This window comes from Poecilia formosa, unplaced genomic scaffold (assembly GCF_000485575.1).
Source record: "Poecilia formosa unplaced genomic scaffold, Poecilia_formosa-5.1.2 Scaffold63, whole genome shotgun sequence".
NCBI lineage: Eukaryota > Metazoa > Chordata > Actinopteri > Cyprinodontiformes > Poeciliidae > Poecilia > Poecilia formosa.
The window spans coordinates 753648-775776 of record NW_006800002.1 but is presented as its reverse complement, the minus strand read 5'-3'; the positions used below and the strand labels follow the sequence as shown (position 1 = coordinate 775776).

General features: G+C 37.5%; 3 protein-coding genes and 1 long non-coding RNA gene across 7 annotated transcripts in view; 2 read left to right on the top strand and 2 right to left on the bottom strand.

Annotated features, from left to right (window-relative positions):
* The window catches only part of samd4b (sterile alpha motif domain containing 4B), a 17813-nt gene extending 10774 nt beyond the window's left edge, over positions 1-7039 (bottom strand). The window contains exons 1-5 of one of the 2 annotated variants that reach the window (XM_007554361.2): positions 6718-7039; positions 4265-4310; positions 3596-4109; positions 1360-1836; positions 462-704 (exon numbers count right to left, since the gene is read on the bottom strand). In XM_007554361.2, coding sequence (XP_007554423.1) covers positions 462-704; positions 1360-1836; positions 3596-3791 — 916 coding nt within the window. In that variant the 5' untranslated portion in view covers positions 3792-4109; positions 4265-4310; positions 6718-7039. The remainder of the gene's footprint in view (positions 1-461; positions 705-1359; positions 1837-3595; positions 4110-4264; positions 4311-6717) is intronic. The other variant, XM_007554360.2, reaches the window with a different exon arrangement.
* A 179-nt stretch (positions 7040-7218) lies between these two features.
* Positions 7219-15045, top strand: LOC107836492 (uncharacterized). The gene is made up of 3 exons (XR_001662401.1): positions 7219-7231; positions 8698-8699; positions 14363-15045. It is a non-coding gene; the product is annotated as an uncharacterized LOC107836492 (long non-coding RNA).
* gmfg (glia maturation factor, gamma) lies at positions 8745-12581 on the top strand. 2 transcript variants are annotated; one of them, XM_016672600.1, is made up of 7 exons: positions 8745-8835; positions 9174-9270; positions 9389-9438; positions 9752-9801; positions 10080-10162; positions 11292-11365; positions 11547-12581. In XM_016672600.1, the coding sequence occupies exons 1-7, from the start codon at positions 8833-8835 to the stop codon at positions 11616-11618; spliced, it is 429 nt and encodes a 142-aa protein (XP_016528086.1). In that variant the 5' UTR covers positions 8745-8832; the 3' UTR covers positions 11619-12581. The 2 variants fall into 2 exon arrangements, with proteins under 2 accessions (XP_016528086.1, XP_016528087.1); XM_016672601.1 differs by lacking the exon at positions 8745-8835 and adding an exon at positions 9001-9085.
* paf1 (PAF1 homolog, Paf1/RNA polymerase II complex component) lies at positions 12669-21775 on the bottom strand. Of its 2 annotated transcripts, none has more exons than XM_007554358.2 (17): positions 21661-21775; positions 20154-20290; positions 19969-20013; positions 18717-19871; positions 17633-17665; positions 17444-17536; positions 17192-17313; positions 16996-17062; positions 16789-16890; positions 16597-16702; positions 15913-15981; positions 15664-15767; positions 15458-15574; positions 15249-15377; positions 15052-15157; positions 13500-13584; positions 12669-13397 (listed from the first exon to the last, which is right to left on the bottom strand). In XM_007554358.2, exons 4-17 carry the CDS (start codon positions 18761-18763, stop codon positions 12982-12984), a joined length of 1596 nt encoding a protein of 531 aa, XP_007554420.1. In that variant the 5' UTR covers positions 18764-19871; positions 19969-20013; positions 20154-20290; positions 21661-21775; the 3' UTR covers positions 12669-12981. The 2 variants fall into 2 exon arrangements, with proteins under 2 accessions (XP_007554420.1, XP_007554421.1); XM_007554359.2 differs by having other exon boundaries at positions 17633-17662.
* Positions 21776-22129: the final 354 nt, after the last annotated feature.

Sequence of the window (22129 nt, the reverse complement as noted above, 5' to 3'; positions counted from 1 at the left end):
TAGTCTGAAGGAACTGAGTGGGGGGAGTGACGTGGGAGGGCTGGTCTGTGAGGTGGAAGCTGGAAAGCTTGGGAACTGCAGCTACAAGGAGGAGCTGCGTCTTGAAGGCAGAACTAGCTTCACCCAGGTGTTTTGCACACCTGATTGGTTGCTACGGGAGATTAAAGGATTTCTTAAACATGCATAAAAGAAACAAGGCAAAACTCCAGGAATGTTTTTGATGAGGGAATAACATTATAACATAATTCTCAAATCAGATCAAAGAGGTTGGGGCTGAAGAGCCATGGGTTGCAGAAAGAATCACAAATCTAATTTTTGCTCAATGTCTAAATAGCAATAAAGACAAAACGAATCAACACAACAAAGTACACAAAATCTTGAAAGCACAGTCAACAGTAAGGTTGTACTATAGTGTACAACATGATGAATGTGACCAGAGCCAAACGAGAGCCATTTCTGACCTTTCATGCCGCTGCCATCCTCCAGGAAAGTGTTGCGCGCAGAGCCCTGCTCTTCTGTCTGCTCGCTGCCTGAAGACGCTATGCTGCTCTGAGGTGAAAGCGGTGCGTGGTCTGTGGAGATGAAGTTCTGTCGCCCCCCCGCGTCATCCTGGCTGCTCCACTCTGAGCCATAGGTCTGGGGATTGGAAGGGATGACCTGCATGGGCTTCTTCAGAGGGCTTGGCTGCATGTGTCCGACTAGACCTGGAAAAGCAATAAAAAAAAACAACAACATATTTTTAACACTCGTAGCCATCTCTATTACAAAAGCGGTATTCTAGCACCGGGCTTCTTTTCCATGCCGTGGCCCCCCACAGAGAATTAACCGCTGGCCAGAGACCCACTTTGGAAACCCACATGCTACAAAAGATGCAAAGAAATATCAACTTTTAGAAAGTTTTTGATCAACTGTTCAAGAAATGATGATATTCATTTTGCATAAATGCTGCATCATACCTTTGATTTTAGATGGTCATGAGTTCTGTGCAGGAAATATTATCAGATATTATGACTGTTACCAAAAAAAATAACATTTTTCAACACAATCTTTTCTTGTGATTATAAGAAAGTAAGTAATATTTTATATAAAATCACAAAATTTTATTTGACCAGACCAAAAAATATTTTTTCTTGCAGCAGTTCTTTGGGTCTTTTTCTTTGCCAGAAAATAATAAATGCTTGAAAAACAGAAAACAAAAATTATGATAAAAGATTTTAAAAATTATGGGTTTCAGTTTTTTTTTTATTCCTGCATATTTCTTCTCATGACTCCAAACTTTCTGAGGCCCCCCATGACGCCCCCTGGCGGCCAACACTGTCCTAGCACATTTGACTCAAATCAAAAGCTTACTACCCATACCTGTGTTATTGCCGTTGCCACTGATCGGTGAGGACAGCCCGCCTTGGAACGGCATGTGTCCGTTCTGGCCCGCGGGAGACGTGCTGGACGACGGGGACTTGTCCGGCCACGCGTTGCCGGGGTCGAGGGCCTCGGCCGAGCCGGGCCATTCGTCCGAGCCCTGGCGCGGGTGGTAAGGGCTGGGTGGCGCCCTGGATGCATAGCCGCTGGAAAGATGCTCCTCCAGGTGGTTTAGCCACGAGGCGAGCGAGGTGCGATCATCCAGGGTGGTGGCGGGGTGGATGAGTGCATAGGAGAGCAGCTGCCGGCTTTCCTCCACGAATAGGCTGCTCTCAATGGTGTGAGTCAACACTTTCTGCAGCAGCTTCATGTATTCACATTTGGCCTCGCAATTACGTGGTTGAAGCAGAGGCAAGTGGGACAGCAGCAGGGACACCACCTTTTCTTTCGGCTCCTGATGCCACTGACTGACGGTTGCTGATTAATACAAGAAAGGAAAAAAAAAAGCTAAATTAATGAATGTTTTCCTACTTTGTAAACCAGTTTCATTATTATACCAGTTACTTAAAGATAGCAAAACATAGGATGTCACTTACTGATTACTGAGTTAATCTGCAGTCGACTGATCTTATCAATCGACTAACAATTAATTGATTATTAAAAATCTGAGTTTTCTCTTGTATGAAGAGGGATGACAGTCTTTCCATTAGGGCTGTAGTGATACAGTAATCTTACGATATGATACGATACACGATATTCTGTCCACGATACGATATATATTGCAATATTCGTCAAACGATACAATTCAATACACTTTTGCGATTTTCTGAAAGATTTTAGAGGGTCAGAGTGATTTTGGTGACATTTTGTGACTGTTATAGAGTTGGATTGAATTAATTTAACTGAAAACTGATTAAAAGCACCAACTACACAATACCTGGCTCTGGTTGGACATGGACACAGACTTAAAGTCGACAGCTGGACAAAAAGAATCAAAGAAGTGGTGAGAAAACATGTTTCTTTTAATTGAAACAGTACAAACTGTAGCTTACATGGATTTATAAAGTAAATAAAGTGCACCAAGCACCTGCTCTGAATAGTTTGATACCTTTTTAATCTTGACACTTAACATCTGAAGGAATCACTCTAAGCCTGATGACCTAATTACTCTCCCGGCAAAGCAAGCAGTGAGTGAGCAAGATGACAGTTGGATGTTACGATACTTGCGGATGAATATCGATTTTTTTCTAGGAAAGAAAATATCAATATATATTGCGATATCGATATTATCCTACAGCCCTACTTTCCATAGCGTAAAGGGATGAAAAAATTTTTAAAGGTTATTTCTTGCTCTGGTGGCCTGTATTTGAGTGTGGTCAGACAGGGAAGCAGGTAATGAGAGGGGGAAGACATGCGTCAACAGCTGGGACTCAACCAGCGTCGGCGCGTGGAGGACTGAGGCTCCTGTAGGCGCCGTGCACTTTACCTTTGCATCATGGCTGCACCCAACATAATTACATTTTTACAATATTTTGGGTCAGTTGTATTAAACAGATTGAATAAACAGAAACATAATATTATATCTATTAAAAATAACAGATAGATATTTGTTATTTTAATAGAACCCCTTAAAGCATTGCTTACCAGAAAAATAAAAGATGAAAAACAATAAAATATATTACACATTTAATTCCCCATGAACAGAGCATTCATGAATGTGAAAACTTCACTCCATAAAGCACTTTAACCGACAACAGCTCTCAAACTCAACCGTGCTTGTTTTTCTGTTATGCCCTTCGCTTTTCTGTCACATCATCCCAACCTTCATAGCACATCAGTATTTTTTGGTTCAGAAGCTCCGTCATGCAGCTCGGCTGAATACGCTCTATGAAGGGCAAACTTAAGGAATTTTTCAGGTGCTTGTAAAGCTAAATATTCAAAACAGAACTGCATAAAATAAATATTACATCTTACACCGGACTCTGTTTGGTTGCTCTCTTTCCTGTTCAAAATCAGCCCTGCCATCTTTCCTCCCGGATCAGCTGGCTCTGTTAAAAATAAGTTGTGTGGCCTTCTGTTGGATGGCGGCCAAACTACAACACTTAGAGAAGGTCAAACTGAACACCTTAAATGTCCGATTGGAACTAATTTTAACCTAATAAACCAGTAAATCGATAATTAGTTGTAAGATGATTAATTGTTCAAACCCTTAAGTCAAACAGTAAATCTGGGTTACCTGCACTGTTGGCCTCAGCTTCAAGGATGTGGATCTCAGTGCAGTCTGCCAGCCAGTGTTCCAGGCAGATGTGGAGAAAGCGAGCCTGCGTGCGGGACACCCTCTTCAGGAGCGACAAGAGCGCCACCGTCTGTTCGCACTCATTCCAGCCTTTGAACCAATCTGTGAGGATACCTACCTGATCCCGGAACATCATGGCGTGGGGAGAGTGGGAATGTGTGGGCGGGGATCTGAGGGGGGGTGTTAAGTTTGAGACGGGATGAGCCCTTCCCCGCACAGCGGGGGTCGGAGGGTCGTCGTTTCAACAGTCCAGGGTTCCCCTCAGGTCGGACCGAGGGGGACCCCTCACATGGTTCAGGTGCTGGAGGAGCTGCAGACACGAATGCTGTCTGGGATTTTTCTTTTCTTTTTGTTTTTTTGTTTTTTTTAAGATGTCTCAATGGTCACTGTGCGTCAGCCGTAGCAGGTAATGGCTCACGACGGAGGAGCTGTGTTACTTCACGTCATCTGTGCCCTATTTAGATCAACAAAATAAAGTTAAAACAATTCTCAAAATTGTTTGTATGTAAGAATACAATTTTTAAAACAATTTAAAAAATAAATACCAGTGTTAAACCACTGGTATTTATTTTTGTGTTTGAGGTTATTTTCACATAGAGCACCACAAACCTGGGATTTTATGATAGGCCGACACAAAGTTTCATATAGCCGCTAGCTGGAAGGAAACGATGCATCATTTTTAAAACTTTTGCAATTTAAAAAACAAAAAAAATCTGGAAAAGGTGATGGACATTTGTATTAAACCCTATATTCAAATCACTAGGGCTGAAATGATTAATCGTGATGAATAGATTACTTAAATAATCGTCAACTAATTTAATAATCAAGTAATGGTTAACTGGAGTATACAAACTCAAAAGAAAAAGGATAATTGCTGAAGGAACAACACACTCAGAGTAGGAATTAAGCAAAACTGCAAAAAAATATTTATTTTGCATTTACGATTAAAACAAACTATATGCTCCACCTTAAGTGGCACAGTTTTAGCTTCATCCAGTTCAAATCGTGTTAAATAAATCTCCAATTTTGCAATTTCCAATTTTTGCGATCCAATTAATAACTGGTTAATTCAAAAATAGTCAACAGATTGAATCTACACTGTACTGCAGAAAGGGAGGCGCTTTTCACATGTTGAAGTCGGAAGTATTTTTAAAGCTGCAGATACATCCTTTGCTGCAAATGTTCAAGCATACACTAAAGGAATTATATGCTATTGTATTTTATGCAATAAAATGTTAAAATTAATTAGACTATTTGCATCTATTAATGTATTTTTACTATTGTACGAAAAGGCTTAAGTGGTTAAATGAAAAAGCTGCATCTATATTTTTTAGCCAATTAATCGATTAATCACCTGAATAGATAGAATAATTGATTACTAAAATAACCGGTAGCCCTCCAAATCACCCAACATAAAACCCAGTGCAACCAACTGTCTATATAGTAAAAGTCACCAAGTTAATAAATGGAGTTTACCTTATCTTAGTATAAATACAGTATCTTAGGATAACAAGTTTAACAAATATTAGTCAGCAAAATCACTAAAACTAACAGATGGAACAGTTTAAAACATTATTAGGTTGATACATCATAAACCTGGAGCATCTTTTGGAGCACTGCTTAACATGTGGCGGGAAGCTAAAACTTCACAATACTGTGAATACACCATATCCACCACTAAGGGTGGTGGTGGCAGCATTATGCTGTTTTGGGTGCTTGTGCTTGACAGGAAAGCTGGTCAGAGTGGATTGGAAAAATATTTGGAGTCAAATACAGGACTGGGTGGAGGTTTGTAATCCTAAACAAACTACCAGAAATGTTATAGAATGGTTTATATGAAAGCATATTTATGTGTTAGAATGGCCTAGTAAAAACCCAGCCTGAAATCCAATTGAGAATCTGATCTGGAGATTAAAAAAAAATAAAATAAAATAAAATACAAAAGCTATTTATCAACCCAATCTGACTTAACTTCAGCTATTTAAGGCAAAAAAATGTCTTGGTGGTTCCAAAGTGGGCTGAATTTTTTTTACTAAGTTCTATACCAATGCATGTTTTATTTTTTTCAGATTGCTTTTTGTAAAAGCATTCATGTTCACAGTTATGCGCTGCTGCTGCTTTGTGTTGCTCAACACATAAAACACATTGACGTTCGTGGTTGGGACGTGATGCTAAAAAATTAATGTGGTATCAATGCAATTTCTAGGAATAGCAGGTTCTTCCACCTATGAAAATGCATAAGTTATGAATAAGGAAGTTCAAAACGTTCACTGAGAGAAAATTTGAGAAGACAATTATGAAATAATATGAATGCAAAGCCAGTGACCAAGAATCGAACATAAATAAAAGCTTTCAAGAGTTCAGTAATCAAAAAGTTGCTTCCCAAGTATGTCTGAATAAACACATGTTCTAACAAGAAGAAACGTATGTAAAAGGAAACCAATAAATCAACTATTCCTTGGGCGAGTATTATACTCTGTATTAGTTAACAGCGAAAGAAAAAAGTATTACTCCAAAGTATACTGTTATAAAACGAGAAACAAAGTTTGTCTCTCTATGATATAATTATAATACAAATGGTCTGATCAAGAGAAAATTGTTCTCTTGATCAGGTCACATCTAAACGGCAAAGGGAATGTGAGATTTAAATACATGTCAAAAGAGCTAACTCCCATCACGGCAAATGGTAGCTCTCTTAGCATTATAAAATAAAAACTAAGCTCTGTATCATATGTCGATTGTAATTTGGAAGTAGTGGGTGTGTGAATCGTGATTTTAACAGTGACAATTAAAGCAAAACCTGTCCTCAAACAGTTGAGCATATTTAATAGTGGTAAACTGGAGTTAGCCTAGTCGGCCTAGTCTCTGGTGAGGGATTCGGGATTTGTATTGTTTTGCGTTGACGCTGCTGCTACACCTTTTCTCCGTTGGTACTTAAATAATTTGCGACGAAAGCGGTCCAACTAAAGGTAATTTCTCTTGAGATAAGGCAAAGGCTAAATAACAACACAAATAACCATAAGCTGTTATTTACAATACATGGAATTTGAAAATTTGTTTACCTTTCTCAGATGTGCCTGGTTAGCGAGCTAGGCTAAAGTGCTAATCCACAGCTAGCTCGACAGAAGAGTAGGAATAGTTCTGCTAACGGCTGCAGTTACGTTAGCTTAGTTGGCAGAAACGCTTGTTTTTATCCCCACGCATAATAACCCTTAAGAATTGTCATTGGCGGTGGCGAGAAACTGTTGTCTTAAATACAACATTTTTGAATAAGCGTATATACAAAAATGCTAGTTGGGATACAGAAAATAAGGAGTGTACGCCTGGAGAAATCCTCTTCGATTTTGAGTTGACGTAAGACGTGGGCACAGTGTCATACGTTTTCACGTACGTAAGATGGTTTTCCGCCCACTGTTCCAGACCTTTCAAAAGCTTCCATTGACGGGTGAACAGTTTGTAGGTTATCAAAAAAAAAAAAAACCTTACAAAAGTCATATAGCCTCCGTAGGCTTATGGTGGTCGTTCCCGTAGGAGATTGATTGGTTGATTTATTTATTTATTTTTGTAAATTTGTCTGTAAATGGAACACAAGTATGTGGTCTGGCATGTACTTTTTTTTTAAGTAGAGGTGGGTAGAGGAGTAGAGTACCCAAAAACCACACTCGAGTAAGAGTAACACTACTTCAACGTTTTTTACTCAAAGTTAAAGGTAGCCGTCCAAGAAATCACTCAAATGACAGTCAAAATGAGCATTTCGCAAAATGGTTGAGAAATTAATCAGAGGGTAAATTTAATATTTAAAAATGTAATCACACAGACAAACATATTAGGTTATAAAATCACAAAATTAATATGAATGAATAACATAATTGTGAAATTCAATACATTCAAGCAGAGGACAAAATGTTCAATAATATTTTTAATGTAAAAATTATGAAACTAATAGAGTGTGATATATGTAGAAAAGGACAAACTAGTTCCAGTTTACAATACAATAAAATAGCAGCAAAGCTTGTGTACAAACAAAAAGTCTCAATTTTAACATAAAGTGTGTGTCTGTGTCTAGTGTTTTTTTTTTTTTTTTGTAAATAAGTTAAAACGCATTTGTACTTCATATATTAAAGTTACCTGTGGTGGGTAGAGAGTATCCAGAAATTTTACTCAATTAGTAGTGATACTTCATGATAATGTTACTCAAGTAAAAATGTAGGGTAGTAATACTCCTAAAACTTACATGCATGTTTTGTAAAATAAACATGTTTTCACCACAATGTGTAATTGCTGATGTGAGGAGCTGCCATTTTGGATCTCGAAGCTGGCGTTCGAAAAGTTCTCCGACTTTCCGAGTGAGATGTCCGACTTTGTTCCAATTGATTTTTCCAACTCGAAAGCTCCAACTATAAGTGAAATGCAGCACCAGTTGCAAAAAATGTAGCTCAGGGGTGCCCAAGTCCAGTCCTCGAGAGCTACCATCCTGCAACTTTCAGATGCATCCCTGCTTCAACACACCTGAATCAAATGAATGGCTCGTTATCAGGCCTCTGTAGAGCTGATCCAGGTCTGTTGGAGTAAGGATACTTCTAAAACTTGCAGCTCTCGAGGACTGGACTTGGGCACCCCTGATGTAGCTCAACAAATATGGGTTGATATGGGATATCAACCCATATTTAAAATGATGGGTTGATATCTATTTCACCCAAATCCCAAATGCAGATCTTGTCATTGCTCACAAAACTTAAACGCTGGGTTGACATGGAGTACCTCAGAGATTAGTACTCGACCCCTTCCTGTTTTCAGTTTACATACATCAGGTTGGCCGATTCGTTCGGAACACATACATTTCCACATTTCCGCAGCCACATACATCTGTGTGAAATTTGGAAGTGAAAGTAAGTAGGTGGCAATGACATGCAAGACAAAAGCCCTGGAAATCCTGAAAATAATCTGGTTTCTTTCTGTGTTCAGTGACAAAGAACACGATTTTTGCAGCTGTGCTTGTGCAATACTATGACTGATGTTATGTCAGTAAAAAGAGGAAAGAGTCGTGCTGCAGACTCGAGTTGCATATCTGCCCTCCCCTCGTCAACAGAAGGAGGATCTGCTGACAATCTGACAGAAGCTGTTTGTTGCAAGCAGTTTCAGTAAGGCAGTGTCACACAGGACAGGATCCTTTCAAGATGGTAGGTGGAGTCAATGCAATGGCTTTTAGAGTTTAGATATGCAGCTTAGTTTCACTGGACTTCATGAAATTTTACCTATAAGAATTGAAAAATGTAGATACATCGATTTAACTTTAGTACCAATGCAAAAGTCGACCATTTGCCTCTCATCTTCAAACAGGAAACTAGATTCTCGCTCGTGCAGAATGACACTTCCTGCTCTTAGCATGTCAGAATGATCAAATTTGCTATGAAAGTTTAACTCATCTATGTAAGGCGCTATTTTGGCTTTTTTTTTTTGATTAGGTCATAGTTCGAGTACTTTATTTGACAGATATATTCTTGCAACCTGTTTGCAGTCAAGCTCTCTGGTCGTGTGCGAGGTGGAAGAAAGTCTGAGAGAAAAACTGAAAAAGTTCAGATTTCGAAAAGAAACCAACAATGCAGCCATACTCAGTAAGTACTGCAAGAACTGTATTCTGGTGAAAAATATTCAATTTCTTTTTTTTCCAAATGTAATACAATCAATACTTTAGTTCTTCAACAGTAATAAAGAAGGTTATTTTTATTTCAGTTAAAATAGATATGGCGAAACAGCTCGTTATCCTTGAGGAGGAGTTTGAGGTAAGTTAGCCATCTCGTGTATGGAAGTTATATTGTTTTGGAGCAATCAAGCCAATTTCCTGTCCTGAATTAAGGTGATGCAACAGAAGCCTTCAAAGAATTAGAGATCAGCATCAAAAATAAATCATCAAAATACCAGTCAAAAAAACATGTCAAAATCTGCTAAGGATTAGTATAGAAGGGTTTGATTGGTGTTATTTCTATTTTCCGACATGGCCTTTTTAATAACATGCAAATAAAACCTGATAGTCCTTCTACATTTGCATTTATTTATTCTGCTTTGAAGTAACTTACATCCTTCACTGTCTTCCAGGATATCTCACTGGACGACCTGAGAAATGAGCTTCCCGAGCGCCAACCCAGATATCCTAAGAGAGTTAAAAGTTTCATAGAGAGCTGGGAGTTTTGCTGATGCTGACATAGAGAGAAACAGCAATGATCATCAAAAAGGGATAGAAATTAATGTACATTTTCCCCAGACTTTTGCAAAACCTGCGCAGGTCGTGAGAGTAGACGCTCACTCCATCACAAAGGTTCACTTTGTGGTTTGGGACCAGATTATTCTCAAAGTTTTTACCATTCAAACTGAAAGGTCTGTGCAGTTTTAAAAAGATAGGCGATTCTCCTTGACAACAGCTTACATACATTGTCTACAGCTACAAATACACCCATGGGGATGGGAGAGTGTCTTATCCCCTCTGTTTCATTTTCTCAAGCCCAATGGGTAAGTATTTACAGCTTCCTGAAACATAACGTTTTTGCCAGGGGTGTCCAAAGTGTGGTCTGGGGGCCATTTGTGGCCATTTGATTGAATTTGTTTGCACCCTCTCCCAACTGTCATTCAATAATCATACAAATGTGACTCATCCAGTGCAAGTACTTGATGTTTAGTATTTGTAAACATTTTCTTGAAATGGAAAATTTTAAGTACAACTCAATGTTGTTGCCTTCATATAACCAAGCTTTATAGGACCACGTTTATCCAGAGACTTTTATCGAAAAGCTGACTTTGCTGCACCCAAATTAGCTTTCATCTGATATACTAAACTTGGCTAAACAGAAAATATTTTGAAAGGAAGTGACCCAAATGTTGCTCAATTTGCTTAATTTGCTCAATCGAGCCAAAAAACAAATTTCTACAAAATTCATTCTTATTTTTTGGATCTAGAAATAATAATATTCCTTTACTACAAAAAAGGACAACTTTATTTGCCTGACCTTTGTTTGTTTTTTGTTGTTGTTGTTTCTTGTGGCCTGTGAGTACTTTTGACTCAGCAATTTCGGCCCATGTGGCCAAAAATTTTGGACACCCCAGGTTTACTAATTCCTCTGGAAATATTACTTGCATTACTGAGTTGTGAATATTATTAAAACTATTGTTATGATCAATTTTTTAGAAAACATGGAAGCTATTGAATAAAGGGCAAGAAAGTTAATTGATAGGAAAACACAAAATGTATTATCAGATATTCAAATTTGCTTGAAGATGTGAAACAAATAAATGTTCCAAAAAAAGAAAAACTGACTAAAATCTGTAAGGCAGGAAATTAATTTTTTTTTCTCTTATTACACTTATTATTTCCTTTGTCAGAAAGGATACTGGATATTGAAAATACTGTGATAAATTACAGCTGGAATGTATGGGTATGATTACATGTTATACTTCATCATACTCCTTTTCAGACTCATAATCACCGATGTGATGTGTTTTTTTTTTTATTGTTTTTTTTTGGTGTTGTTTACACTGTCGGTGAAAGGTTTGTCTGAAATAAACTAAACTAAACTAAACTAAACTAAACTAAACTTCTCTCTCTCTCAGCACTGTATGTTAATTTGACCCTCATTTTATGCAGGGTGTAAGCCAGAGCAGCAGATGATGTATGCAGGCAGCAAGAATCGACTGGTCCAAATCGCAGAACTCACAAAGGTATTTCTGATTGATGAGTAAAATGTCTGACACTGAAAAAACATTCACTGGCAGAAATTAGCCAGGCCTTCATGTTATGTAAAAGTTTAACAACGATTAAGTAAAAGTTTAAAATACTGTTGTTCTTTCCATTATTTGGATCTTGTTTGTTTAACTAACTGCATCTCTTTTACTCTGAAAGATCTTTGAAACCAGGAATGCCGACGACCTGACGGAAGAATGGCTCAAGAACCAGCTGGCATTTTTTCGCTGAAACTGCTTCTTCTGCAACTTTCAAACCAGATTTTCATTCCCTAAGCAAGATCCTGAATTTGACTTCCTGTTTTGTTTGTTGTGACAGTAAAACATTCACTTACAGCAACAGAGATTTGGTTTCTAAGTCATTTTAAATGCTTTGCTTGTTTTTCCTTAATATTGTAACATAGGATTTACCTTAAAATTTAAGCAGGTCATAGATACATTTTTCCACTGAAGTTGATGTTTTTCAATTCTGTAAGTGTAAGCTAAACATCAAACAGCTGTTCTTCGTACGTTTTAGCCCTGATTTCAAGCCAAACCATGTTAAATATATTCATACGTTTATATGAATGTAGAAATGTATGTTAAATATATATCTCAAATATATATTTAACACCAATTCTTATGTAATTGGTGTTACGTAAGAATGTTTAGTAATGACTCGATCAGAACTGCAACACATAAAACGAATGAAAGTAATTTGAAGTATTCCTCTAAAATAAAATTTAAAAAAGTTAAAGGAAGAAGCAAAGAAAGAACAAATAAAATTTAAGCTTTTCCTTTAAAAAGGTAAAAAGGTTTGGTAACTCTATATTATTTGATTGATTTCATTTTGTAAAGTGCTATGCAATGACATTTGTTGAGAATTGGAACTACATAAATAAAGTGAGCTGGTTCTGATCTATTCTGCATCCCGAGAACCAGAACCAAACACAGCGAAGCAGCATTCTGCTTCTATGAACCTCAAATCTGGAACAAGCTTTTAGAAAACTGCAAAACAGCTGAAACACTGAGTTTGAACTATAATGAACAAATCATTGACCAACATGGTGTGTATTAATGATTTTGATGATGGCACTTAACAAAATGTAACGTCTGTTATTGGTTTTCAAAACTGCTGACTATGTGATGTAAGATTTATTTTTTTGTTTTCGTGTTGCTGGAATGTGCTTTACAAAATAAACTTGTTTGACTCAAATAAATTATTCAATTTCAGTTATTGATAATCTTATAAAATGTTGCATCTGAGTTTCCGTGAAGCTCAAAGAATTGAAGACAAACCAACTTTATGACCAAAATGTAGCCAGTGATTTATTATCCATTTCAAAAGCGGTATCAGTCATACATAAAGAGAACAAAGAATTTTTACATGATCTTACACACAATCTTGAAGAGATTAGTGGTGAAAACAAAATCCAGCTACTACTGTGCGATCTAAATCTACAAATAAAATCTAGACTAAATGGAGACGGATCAAGTTCAAACGCAAAGAGTGCATCAAGTAGCTATGGACGTTGACGACGACGCTTTCGGCTCGCCGGCAGAGCGTGAAGGTCAAGTTCTGGAGTCGAACGTGAAGCTCAAGCAGACTGAGGGTCTTATTCGCTGTCGCTAGCCTCAGAGGAGTCCGATCCCCTCTCGCTTCCGCTCGGAGCGTGGGTCTCCGAGCGGTCGCTGCTGTGGTCGCTGTGTGCTGGGGAGGCGCTGCGGCTTCGCCTGTTCTCTGCCTCATCCTCGCTGCCGCTGCCCTCCTCGCCGCTGCTCCTGGCCGAGTTCTTGGGCTCGTTGTCGTCGCTGTCGTCGTCGCTGCCGAAGATCTCCTCCTCGTCTCGCATCTCCCGGGTCCTCTCCTCGCCACTCTCGCTCCCGCTGCCGCTGGGCTTCCTCCGCCTCTTGCCCCGGTCCTCGTCCTCTTCGTCGTCTTCGCCGCTCTGCTCCTGGTCTTCCTCTTCCCTCTCGGATTCGCTGCCGGAGTTCTCTGCCTCACTGCCGCTGCCCTTTTCTTTCTCGTCGCCTGGAGACACAATTTGGAAGTTTTATTTGATTTTTTTGTTTACTCAAGTGGAAATTAAAAATCCAGATTTTGTAAGAGGAAGTTCGTTTCTAAGGAACTAACCAGAATCTTGCATGTCTTTGTCCATGTCCATGTCTTCTTCCTCATCTTCCGGCTCATGATTCTCCAGCTGAGCTTTACGTGCTTCCTGAAAGCCAATATCAATAAAATCATCAGTGAGCTGTCAAACACTAAAAAGTAATCCAAATAATTCACTGATAGAGCCATAAAACTTCTTCTTCTAGTAGTTTTTTTTTTGTGTGCTTGTTTTAAGCTCTAAAATACTACAAAGTAGTTAAAACTTTCATAATTATTTCAAAGCACTAATAAAAACCCTCTAAAAATCTTTAACGCATAACACATACAGTGAATGAATCATTACTGAACTTTTCAGTCTTTTAAATCAGATAATTATGAAATAAGCACACTTTTCGAAAAAAACACCAATTTTATTGTTTTTTTTCTAAGAATAGAACTTTCTAATTGGAATTTCTGCTGCAGTTTAAAAATGAAATTGAAGAGGGCCAAGACAGTTCCTATTTTAAACAGCAGGTGGAATTGTAGATTAAATCTGCTTGAACTGACAGTAGGGGAAGGAGTTGGTAGAGGAAGTGCTGTTCTGATGCAACTAGCTACAAATGTTGGCCTCATAACTGGAACTTTTTAGATGTTTTTACAAGTCTATCGCACATTTTATAAAAACAAACCCCCCTGTGAATATATTCAACCATGTATGTGGTTGGAAAAAACCCTGAAAAAAAACATGCATTCAGGTAGCACACTTAGGTGTTTTTTTAAATTTAAATAAATGTTATATTACTTACAGCTATATTTGTATTTGCTAACATTTAACACTTCAGATGGATTAGATTGTCAATAAATACGAAATTTCCCTATGGGGATCAATCAAGTACAAGTTTGCTAAGACTCTGGGTCAATATTTTCACAGGAAGTGTGAAAATAACTTCAATAAATTGTTGTAATTTGTTTACTGCAAACTCTGAGTGAGAAACTCCAACCTCTATATCTCCAGTTCTATATCTCCAGTTTGCTCAGAAATATCACTAAAAAATTCACAAGAGACCTCACTTTGGGAAGCTGCCACTGACTACGGACAGGATCAACGTTAGCCCTGCCTACTAGCTAACACCGGCTAACGCTCTCTTGCGAACAAATATTATTACATTTATTTTAAGAAATTATTTTTGTAATTATTTGCAGTTTTAATAAATTAATTACTTTTAAATAACCATTTTCTAAGTTATGTATTTATTGTAATATGACATTTTCACTCTCCACAGCTCACACAGAGCTTTTAAATTCCCCTGTAGGATGCTGGTCAGTTAGGTCTCTAAACTACAGTTCACAGATAACATTTCTCCTTAAAGTCTTAACTCTACTTGCCTACCTTATGCTCCTCCCATCAACCCCTCCATTTCACCTTAAATAAATATTTCCTGACTTTAGATATGAGAACCAACTTGATGATTGTGATTTACAGGGTCAAATACAACTGACTGAGCTTGGTCACGTAACTATTGTGCAGTAAATGGTTCCCAAGTTCAGTTTATATGCCCCGACATTCATATATCTAAAAACAGAGCAGGAGACTCACCTGGGCCTCCAGTTCCTTCTCATTCATATCTCTGTGCTTACACACCAGCACAGCGTTTGTAGTAGACTGTGCTCCAGCCTTGGCTCTCCTCTTACTCAGGCGTACCCTACAAGTCAAGTTTTTTTTTTTTTTAATAAGGAATCAAGCAAACCATCATCCTCCTTTTGAAAATAATGTGTCATAGTCTGAGTATTTACCTCGTCTCCAGCTCGTTGTAGTAAACCCCGTCGCCGTCTCTGAAGATGAAGAAGTAATTCTCCTCATAACCTTTGCTGGCTTTGTTCTTGACGTTCCAGTTGTATTCCCTTGCGATCTTGTAGTCGTACCTGAAAGCAAAAAATGTTTTTTTTTTATTGCCCCTGGCTTATACACATAAGCTCCATATTGATCCAAAACTTTTCCTTACAGGTCCTCAGCCATGTAATCCACTCCCTCTTCGAAGTCTCTCTTCCGCTTGCGAAGCGTTTCCTCGTTGGGCAAGAAGTAGGCCACAAACTGATTTCCCTCCTCGTCCATCATTCCTCTGTAATAAACACAAATTGCATTTAAGTAAAAAATATGGTACTGATGGTAAGCATTAACGCTCAAAAACACACACAAAAAAGTGTATACCTGATCATAGCCTGAGACATCATTTCCACACCTGCTGGCCCTGATATGTCTTTAGGTGCAGGATCAGAGTCAAAGATGACCTGAGCGCATGGGTTGATCCACATCTGAAAGGGAAAATGTATGAGGCTCATTATTCAAACCTGTTTTTCCCCCCCCACATTTAGTCTTCTCTTCACATTACTTGGACTGTAAAATAACATTTACACAAAAAAAAAGATTTTGAAATCATTTATTGAGCAGTAAGCCCACCTTAAAGTCAGGGAACACAGGCAAAACCTCCACAGGAGTGACTCTGGGTTTACTGTAATGTTGTGTGATCTGCAAACAATGAGAAACAACAACAACAACAACAACAAAAAACTGTTAAAAACATGTATGCACATCCTAACTTTTTAGATTTGGAATAGAATCATAGAGTATAACAAAATAACTCAACAAAACAGATTGTTTTTGTGACAAAAAAATGCATTTTAAAATGGAAATAGGTAAATTACACTTAATGGAAACATAGAAAAGGGAGAGGAGAACAATTTACAACAAAGATCATCTCTGCAGGAAATCTGGATGAGCTCAAAACAAGTAAACAGATGGCGAGACAAATTAAGCTAACAAATGTAGACTTTAAGATATTTAAAAGTCAGATGGGTGTAAGGTGGGCGACATTTTTACTGACTGTTGTACTATTTTTCTGCGTGGCAGTTTCTGTGTGATTTATGAATTTTGAATACAACAGGCATTGCTCACCTTTGGCTTTGGCCTATCCCCTTTTCTGATATTTGTACTAAATTGTAATATTGTACCAATATTTTGCTTTTTGTAAACTACTGAAAGAAGTTATCGTATTTATACTCATGCTTCATTCTTTATTCAGAATCAGAGTTGTGCACCCATCACATTTTAAGGACCCATCGATGCTAAAATATGCCCACTCACTGATTTCTGCGCATCCTCGAATGTCTTTTCAATGGCAGAAATCTGGCTGTCCCGATCCTTGTAGATCTCTTCTTCGGTAAACTGTTGTTTAACAGACACTCCGATCCTGAACGCAACACAAGGTCCGATTTAAACAGAACTACCGAAAAACACAGAGGCTCTCAAACGGAGAGTCGGGAGAGTCCAACTTACTTGACTTCCACTTTCTCGTTAGAAACGCCGTATCTGTTAAACTCTGTGGAAATATATTCTGTTTTTCTCATCCATGGTACCACCTTGGCATGTTGTTGTGACCTTAACAGTAAAAAAAAAAAAAGATGGTATATTATTTATAAAAACAAAAAAAAAGACACCTAGAAAGGAGGTAAAACATTGTACTGCTTATTTAATAAGCCTTACCTTTTGGAACTGGATGGAGCCTGGATGTCTTCTTCCAACAGTTTTTCATCAGCAGGGTCCAAAAGAACTGAAAATTTTAAAGTATTTTTTTTATTTTTACATTTAGAATTAATGTATTCAGTGTTTCAGTTGTGAGTTTAAAAAAAACTACAAAAAACAATGCAAATATTTTTACTGTGCATTGATCTAAACCTACTGTTAGGATCGATACGGTAGGTGTCTGGATTGATGAGGTCAATGGTGACCCCGAGATCCGGTTCAGTCAGGAGCTCGTGTTTATGCTGCTTCTCAAGAGAAGTGGCTTTATACTGGACAAACCTAGACAAAACACACACACACACACACACACACACACACGCACACGCACACACACACACACACAAACTGTGTTGCTCTGGAACAGGTTGGAGTCAACAGAGAAGGCAGATAAGTGGGTACATGAACTCACCTGTGCTGATCGAATGGGTAGGTGATGAATTTTGGATCAAATGGGATGTCGGGCAAGCTGTTGCAGTACTTCACTCTGCAAACAATTCCTGACCTGCAGTAGACACACAATAAACAACATTTACAACTGACCTCCGCTGGACAGACATGATTTTACATCAATTCATTACAAAATAATGAATGTGCTTACCGTTCTGGCACCGTTCTGTGAGAAGACGGCCTGTTACAAGAAAAATAAACAGGAAAACATTTAGATGAGGGCTGCAACTAACAATTATTTTAGTTATTGATTTATCGATTATTTTGACGATAAATGTAACTGCTGTTCCTTATTTCTGTAGATGACCAGACCAGACAGAAAGTAATTGGGTCTGATTGGAGAACTAAAAAACTGTCCATGTTTTTTGCAGTGATGAGCTCAGAGACTGTGTTCTGGAAAGATTAGCCAATAAATACATACAAACAAAAAATGGTATTTAAGTACTTATTTAGACACTCAATTGCAAAAAGTAAAACTGATTAAATGCATTCAATACACACACTGTAATGCAATCTCAAGCGCTTTTGATAGTTTTCTGTTAAGACTTAAAGTCCAAAATGAAATTTTAATATTAGGTAAGTCCAATGCAAAAACTTTGTAAAACTTAATTATGGAGAAGACATCTACCTACTCCTTCCTAAAAAATAAATAAATAAATTAAAAAAAAACTTTATTTCCTGCAGTTTTATGTGAAGGCAAAGCTTATTTTATCAGTTAAGAGCCAATTTTGGCAACATTCACAGCTTTTTTTAAAACTTGCATTTTCTGTAAACATCCGTGTTTATGGATGGTGCTCTACAAATTTATACTTTTTCCCAACTGAAAGGCAGTGCTTAAAACTCCTGGGGTTCCAATAACAGGCGGGAGGTAATTTTATGTAACACTTTAAAACCTCTAACGTATTTAATAAGGGAACTGTTTATTAAATCATTATAGTATTTATATTTACACATCTTCAGCAGTACCCCTTCAACTTAACACGGTCAACCAATTTATTCTGAGCCATTTTAAGTATTAAAATTTTCCTTACACTAAACAAGAACGCCATTACCTCAACTAACAAGCTCTGCCAAGTTATTGGAGGAAGGTAATCTGTATTGTTGGTTTGTGTCAAACAATAACTGTTAATATCTCACGCTGTTGGTTCTTGTTAAATAATTGTTTATTTCTGGCGCTGGACATTAAAGGAATCGATGCCGCTTGCTGATTTTAAAGTGTAGCTGTGGTGTTGTACCTGTGACCGTCTTCCCGTTGAGCTTGAGTTTGGATCGTTGGAGCCATGTTTACGACAAAATCTCCCCTCGCAACTCAAAACAAAGCTGCTTGTTTATGGAGATAAAACAAAAATCCAAACGAGGTCACCGGCAGTTCCTCAGCTTCGCACAACCTACAACACGTAAGTGTTTCTACTAGCAAAGCAACAAACTACACATTTTTTTTTAGCTCCTCACGATAAAACAGGATGAAGAGGAAGAACCAGTGGTAAAACCTCCGAATACGAAAATGTCTCTCTTTATCGAGAGCGACCCCTGGTGTTTCGGAGTGGTATAAAACTGGAACGCGGTAATCAACAAACTCGAACAGTTTTATTTTATTTCATAACTCAATATACAGAACAAAAAATATTATTTGTCGTAGTTACAAAAAGACACTAAAACATGCTGCTACACATTTGTGGGGGGACATGTGATACACATTTTGATAAAAAAAAAATATTGATGTGGTTATGATTTACAGAGATTTATCGCCAAAGGGAAACGTCCCATCTGACGTCATATACGTCAGCATGAAATTTCAGTTTATCAACTTAAAGTGGACAACAAAACAAAATTAACATGCAATAAAGTACACATGCATAAACAAGACAAATGAGAAATATAATTTGTGATTTTTCAGGTTTAAAAAAATATGTTCATTTCCACTGCTTTTCTGTTGAAACTCAGGATAATACTACAAATATTGATTCAAAACAGAAACTCTCATTGCTTTGCTTTGATAAGCTTACAAGTTGTACACTAAATCATAGAAGGACTTAAAACATCAATTTGCAATTTACCAGAAAACACAAATATGAGTGCAACTAGCAAACAGTGATTGCATAGAGAAGGCAAAAGACAGAAATGATCACAGTGCAAGTGCAAAATGGAGTTTAGAGTGAAGAAAAAAAAAAGAAAGTCAAACAAAGTTGCATTGAGCTCATGTGAGAATCAGATTTGCATATTTTATATTGTTCTGCTCCCCAGAAAACTGATAGAATACATTTGCAGCAAATAGAAACCGGCTTTTTTCATTGGCTCTTCAGTCATATGACAGCAACACTGTCTTCTTTAAAGTTCTTGACATATTTCCATTTCAGGTCTGTGGCTCGGTTTCTGCTGTGTTTTCAACTCTGCGAATACGATGAAATAACATAAAACTGGCAAATTAGTAATATCCTTATACATAAAATGTCATAAATACAATTCTTGAGCGCTAAGACATTCTACCTGCTCAACATGTAAATCATCTGCCCGGGATCGTCTGCAAATAACCTGTAAAAATCAAGTGAATGCTTGAGAAAATATATCACAAATGTATCACTAATTCACAAATTTACATCAGTTAGATTTTTCAAGTAACACATTTTTAAGTTTACAAGTATCAAAAACAAGACACGAAGGAGAACTCTTACCCATCTCCCCAGTGGTAAAACGCCTGATCCTGGTAAAACATGAATAAAAACAGCCACACGCTTATTGTCTCGGCCCAGAAGATCACAAACAGGAACCATAGTGACGACAGGAGGATTTCACACAGCATCGTTGAGCTCTGTAAGAACAGTTAGACACACATCAAAGTGTGGCACCCTTCGGTAAAATAAAACCAACAATTTAGAGATAAAGAATACAGAATACCACTAGAAACTTCTACAGATTATAAGAGGTCTTTCTCAGATTTGTGCTTTCAGACAACAAAAATAGGCACAATACAAAATGTCTTCGTTCCAACTACGAAAACTGATAGCAGCAGTGTCATATGACTTTGAAATCCCTAAAGAAACCCTGAGCTTATTTTTAGCTTTTTACATTTTAAAAGGAAGAACAGCCACTGTGAGTTGGTCATTAGCGCCAAACAATCAGCTATTAGGTCCAATTAAGTAACAATACAAGTCAGTGTACCAGGGCTGAAACGATTAATCGGCTTAATGGTGATCAGTTGATTACTGTAATAATCGTCAATTAATTTAGTAATCGATTAATCGTTCACTGGCGTATAAAGATAAAAAAAAGACAGTTTGCTGAAACAAACAATATATTCAGAGCTGTAATTAAGCCAAAACTGTACAGTAATGGATAGATTAATCGATTACTAAAATAATCATTAGCCGCAGGCCTACTCTGTATGGTAAAAAAGTGGTTTAATATAAACACATAAGGGATTGATTGACTATGAAATGTCAAAGTGAAAATGAATTATTGCTTAACTAACAATACAGACTGACTTTTGTTTAAGTTTTTAGCTCACTGCAGTATCTTGCAAAAGATATATACTGAGTTATATGATGTTTCAAAACAAACGTCTAGAAGTTATGTTACATCACAAAACCATTTATCTGTGAAAACTTTTATTTGGATTTTATGTGGTAAACACACAGAAAGCAGTGCACAATTGTGGTTTTAAAGGAAAAGATAAGCCTGTATAGACAATGGAAGGATGGATGAACTCCGGACTTTCTTTTTTTTTAATTAGTGTAATAAAATAAGGTTAATCAGTAATTAAATCTAGGTCACTAAAATTACGACGCTTCCTGAGATTGTATACTTGGCATTAGCCAGAGAAGCACAGTTAAGAGGGTTTGCAACCGTTTAGCTGAGGTATGCGTGTAGTTATTCCTACTTGGACAATTTACTGAGCAGCATACCAATTACAGCTAGCGTGTCTCCAGAGTTAAGCAGCAAGTAGCTACGCAACAAAGCTGGCTACACTTTAAACGTGCTTACTTTGAGAAGCTGCTTGGTTTCCCCGTTAAAGCATTTTCTAGTAGGCTTATTTATGACATTACACGCAAATCAAAGACAACAATATGTGACGTTAGCACAACAGAATTGTTTTCCCATATGTGCCTAATGTCAGCACTTTGAAGCAGAAACCCAGTCTTAACAAGCTCATTTTGTAAAAAATTAAATCTGAATACTTACTCAGGTCAAACACTGTTGAGGCTGCATAACTTTTACAAGCTAACTCGCTCGCTGTTGTTTACAATGCTCGTCATAATTTACGTAGGACGCTCTTCCGCTTATGGCTGGAGTTCATTGGACGTTGCTGAATCTGTGGATCCCGGTTCTGTCAGCCCACTTTAATTAAAGGGGCCCGCCCAAAACAAGATGCCTATTATGTAAGTAATATTTTTAAAATGTTCTCGGTGTGAAATATTTGAAATGTTTATTGTTATGACTAATTTTGATTATTCTGACTTAAAACTATGGATGAGTTGTAACTACAGTTACTTAGTTGCTTAACTTTTTAGGAAAGAAATGCATCTTTAGGAGTAGTTTTACTGCGCCATACTTTTAATTTTTAAAAGTACTACTTAGGAGCTACTAATATTCTGGAATATTCTATCCAGCAGACGTAACTTCAATGAAGAAAAAACGAACATATTACACC

Coding starts and splice junctions, on each gene's coding strand:
- gmfg (XM_016672600.1), top strand. Junction 9,439..9,751: donor TCCTTGAGGAGGAGTTTGAG/GTAAGTTAGCCA, acceptor ACTGTCTTCCAG/GATATCTCACTGGACGACCT. Junction 11,366..11,546: donor AAATCGCAGAACTCACAAAG/GTATTTCTGATT, acceptor TTACTCTGAAAG/ATCTTTGAAACCAGGAATGC.
- paf1 (XM_007554358.2), bottom strand. CDS start 18,763: ATGGCTCCAACGATCCAAACTCAAGCTCAACGGGAAGACGGTCACAG. Junction 16,891..16,995: donor GCTCCATCCAGTTCCAAAAG/GTAAGGCTTATT, acceptor TTTACTGTTAAG/GTCACAACAACATGCCAAGG. Junction 16,703..16,788: donor AACGAGAAAGTGGAAGTCAA/GTAAGTTGGACT, acceptor TGTTGCGTTCAG/GATCGGAGTGTCTGTTAAAC.